Here is a 4,079-nt window from a genome sequence, read left to right on the forward strand (position 1 = left end):
TTCCCAGACGGTGGTCGGTAAACGAGAATTATAAGAACATCAGAAGATTCTGCAACAAGTACTTCAAAATCATAATCAACAACGGAAAATGTCTGTAGACAGGCATGTGATACACCATCACGAAAATAGAGAGAGACACCTCCCCCTTTTTTGCTGTCTCTGAACAAAGACACATCAGAATAGTTTTCAAATTGAACAACATCAAGTGAATCAGTGAACCACGTTTCTGTAAATGCTAAAACATCAAATTTATGGGCAAGTGAATTGAGATAAGTGTCAACGGCGTCTCCTTTATTTCGAAGACTTTGCGAGTTTAAGCAAAATAAAGAAAATGTCTTATTTGGGTGGGAAGGTAATCCCATTACTGTGCTGTTAAAATCATCTATCGCGTAATAGCTGTAGTTTTCTGAAAGTGCTCCGTAGTCCATACTGCCAGAGATAAAGAAGCAGAAGAAACTCAATGGATGAAGGTTCACTCCTCCAATTCATCGCTTTCAGCCCGAGTCGTTTCCTTGATGTTGCACAAATCTGCCTCACATGCAATGCGCAAAATGGGTTCTCCGGGGCCCTTGCGGACCATCACCTTTCCGTTCTTCTGCCATGTGAAGCGATAACCCATTTGCTTTGCCCTTGTGCGTGCCAGCCACAAAAGATGCTTGTTTTGTCGGGTAAGGTTATCGTAGAAGCGGATATCTGAACCACTATCGAAGACTTGCCTACCCTTGTCCTTCCAGTTCTCTTTTGTTTTCCTAGAAACGAACCTTACAAGGATGGGAGCCTCACGCCCCTTTTTTGCGGAAAGACGGTGGATGCCGTCAATATCGTCCTCGTCAAGAGAACAGAGACCAAGGGAAGCAGCCAGCTCATTGATTTTAGACAAGAGGTTTTCATTTTCTTCCGATTTGAGCCCATGTATCTCGAGATTCTGCCGTCTGCCATACTGTTCAAGCTCGTTAACTTGATCCTTTAAATCTAATATCACCTTCGAACTGCCGGAGTCTTCGACTGCTGCAAGACGCGCCTTGATGTCTGTCAGTTCACGGTCCTGCTTGGTTTGACGCTGGAGCACTTCATCATACTTATCAGACATGAGTCCAATAGACTCTTGTACATCAGTTACTATTCGCTTCAACTCGGGAAGTGCATTCATCATCTCAACTAAAGGCATCAGAAGGCATAGTTTTTTTTGCATATCTGATACGATAGCCATTAGTCCCTGTTGGGAGAACTCCTGCTGTTCGTTATTTGTATAGCTATTCACCGGGGAGGAGTCACCTGAACAACTTTGTTTGCTAGGCTGCCGCGCAGTGCGCTCTGACGCCACTACACATGTCCGACATTTCCACTGCGTAATGCTGCTATCAGCCTTTTTATTTTTATAGACTTTGGCTGTCAGACCTGAACATGCTTTTCCGATGTGGTAGTTGAATTCACACGTTGCACAGGTTACAAATGGGTCTTTGGGCGGGATAGCAGCATGGCAAGAAAGACACAGGTCAGGGTCCTCTAGTCCCGTAGGGTTAAACATAGCTATCACTAAGCAGTTGCACCCGGCAGCAGCAGCAGATGCAAACAAAAAAAAAAAAAATAATAAAAGAAGCAAAGCCACCAACCTGCGAAGTGGAAGAAATGCGTCAGGCACTTTTCAAGACAAGCGTCGTCGATGTGCTACTGCTGCTACTGCCGAATGCAAATGCGGAGCGGTGCTTCCCAGTATCGCCGAAGAAACCTCGGTAGTTCGAATGTCGTGGCTGGGGCCAATGGGAGTAATCCAGATACGGTAGAGGTTAGACGCAGATATGATCAGCAATCTTGGTAACCCTGCTCCGGCGTCGGCAGGAAATTTTTCAGGCGCAGCACAGCCGCAGTGGAGCCATGCGTCAAGGGTTGAGCTCGAGCGGAGGCCCAGCCGTAAAACTGCGAAGTGGAAGAAATGCGTCAGGCACTTTTCAAGACAAGCGTCGTCGATGTGCTACTGCTGCTACTGCCGAATGCAAATGCGGAGCGGTGCTTCCCAGTATCGCCGAAGAAACCTCGGTAGTTCGAATGTCGTGGCTGGGGCCAATGGGAGTAATCCAGATACGGTAGATGTTAGACGCAGATATGATCAGCAATCTTGGTAACCCTGCTCCGGCGTCGGCAGGAAATTTTTCAGGCGCAGCACAGCCGCAGTGGAGCCATGCGTCAAGGGTTGAGCTCGAGCGGAGGCCCAGCCGTAAAACTGCGAAGTGGAAGAAATGCGTCAGGCACTTTTCAAGACAAGCGTCGTCGATGTGCTACTGCTGCTACTGCCGAATGCAAAATGTACTGATCTGTATCTGATGTACTGATTGATGTACTGATCTGTATCAATTATGATTCCACCGTTATAAAGAATTAAGGTATAGAAATTTCATGGAAGCTACGCGTCGCCGACAAGAAAGGGTAGGAATACCCGCTTTATTTCGCATGGATGATACACTATCGTGGCGTGAGTAGCTGGAGAAAATAAAACGAAGGGCCTATCTTGAATTTTTTTCTAATTTTTGGCTGAGGTATGATTCATGAGGGCTCCGAATAATGCTACCGTACACAATAATGGGCCTTATGAGGGTATTAGGCTGTTAGCTTTACATGAGAAGGAGTTGCTGACAGTTTTCTACGAAGAAATCCGATACTGCGCCTTTCCCTTCCTGTGAACCAAAAAAGTTTAAAAAAAAGAAGAAAAAGAAAAAGGGGAAAAAGACGCGCGTCGGCAACAGCCGTCGTCCACCACCGAAACGGCAGGGTGTGCCATGACGCCCTACAGCAGCAGATAAAGATATGGTGGCAGAATAGCCACCCTGCAAGCGGCAGTGACCTACCCACCACCTACTGTAGGTCGTGGACCTACCTACCAGTCCCAACCCCGTATCGCCAGGATCAAGCACCCCCGAACGTTCTCGTGCACTGATCGCCTTATGTATGTGACGCGAGAAGTCGATCTGTGTTTAACGTAATATTTACTCGTGCTTATCCGTAGGCGTTCCGTGCCTATATAGAAGGCACTTGATGCCATGAAAGAAATCGTGCAACAAAAACTGACGAGCCTATCTATAAATTGTCAACGGCACTTGCTGTGCGCTCCGCGGTAAGTGGAAATGCATCAATTCTCTGGCGTCGATTGCTAGAGCACGGAGGAAATACATGAAACGATGTGCCACTGTGCTGACACGTACTGCGGAACGCTGCAAAATCGCTTTTCCGTGGTTTGTGTGGCTACGAGCCCTGTGCTAATGGGTCTGTTTTCACAGAGCAAGCGAGGAGCGCCTGCTGCTGAACCTCTTTTTTTTTTCGAGGAGTTTTCCCCCTCTTTACCTCTTTGCTATGGCTCGTTGCATGGCACTTTTGCTCCCATCCGTTGTGGAGCCATGACTCAGACTATCGGCTGAACGCCGGCGTCCCAAGGCGGGAAGACCGCTCCTGGCAAACATGGCAAACGCCAACCAGCAACGCGGCTACCACCCGGAAGGCATGACATGGACAACCTTGCCGCAGACCAGACGAGAGCAAGCCTGCAGTGAAAATGTGATCCGGGCTTTTGAAAAGTGAGCCCAGAAACTCCAAGCCAGCGCGCAAAGGAAGGCCCGTCAGCACACGGAGGCCGCCACGCGCCACCCGACTCAGCACCCGGTGAGCGCGCAACTGGAGGCCCAACGCAAGTCAGAGCTGCATGGAAGCCCAAGTTTCTGTGCAGATTCAGACCAGACGACGTGGTGCTAATCATCAAACCACAAACGGCCACAAACTTGAATAACTTGCAACACGGCGAGTTGGGCCTAGCCCTACGACAGCGAGTCGAGGAGGGCGAAGCAGACAGTTTTTACCTCACAGTGTCCCAGGACCAAAGCCTGATCATCGTGGGCATGTCGAGCATCCATGCGGCAGAGAGACTGGTCGGCGACTTTGCAATCCGAACGCTAGCGCAAGACCTCTATCTGCGTGGACATGTAAAGCAAAGTGAGGACAACGTGGTACACGGAGTCATCACTGTGGCCAATCCGGAGACCACCGAATCCCTGCGAGGCAAGGTGAGAAGCTTTCGCGGAGAGAGCAAAATC

At 49.0% G+C, this 4,079-nt stretch overlaps 1 protein-coding gene across 1 annotated transcript; it reads right to left on the reverse strand.

The window, feature by feature from the left end:
- Positions 1 to 472: 472 nt before the first annotated feature.
- On the reverse strand, positions 473 to 1,153 carry LOC146182778 (uncharacterized). Its single transcript, XM_084608281.1, has one exon. It carries the CDS (start codon positions 1,151 to 1,153, stop codon positions 473 to 475), a length of 681 nt encoding a protein of 226 aa, XP_084464407.1.
- Between the last annotated feature and the right edge of the window lie 2,926 nt (positions 1,154 to 4,079).

Source organism: Amblyomma maculatum, chromosome 7 (genome assembly GCF_055883805.1).
Source record: "Amblyomma maculatum isolate TAMU_Amacu chromosome 7, ASM5588380v1, whole genome shotgun sequence".
Taxonomy (NCBI): Eukaryota; Metazoa; Arthropoda; class Arachnida; order Ixodida; family Ixodidae; genus Amblyomma; species Amblyomma maculatum.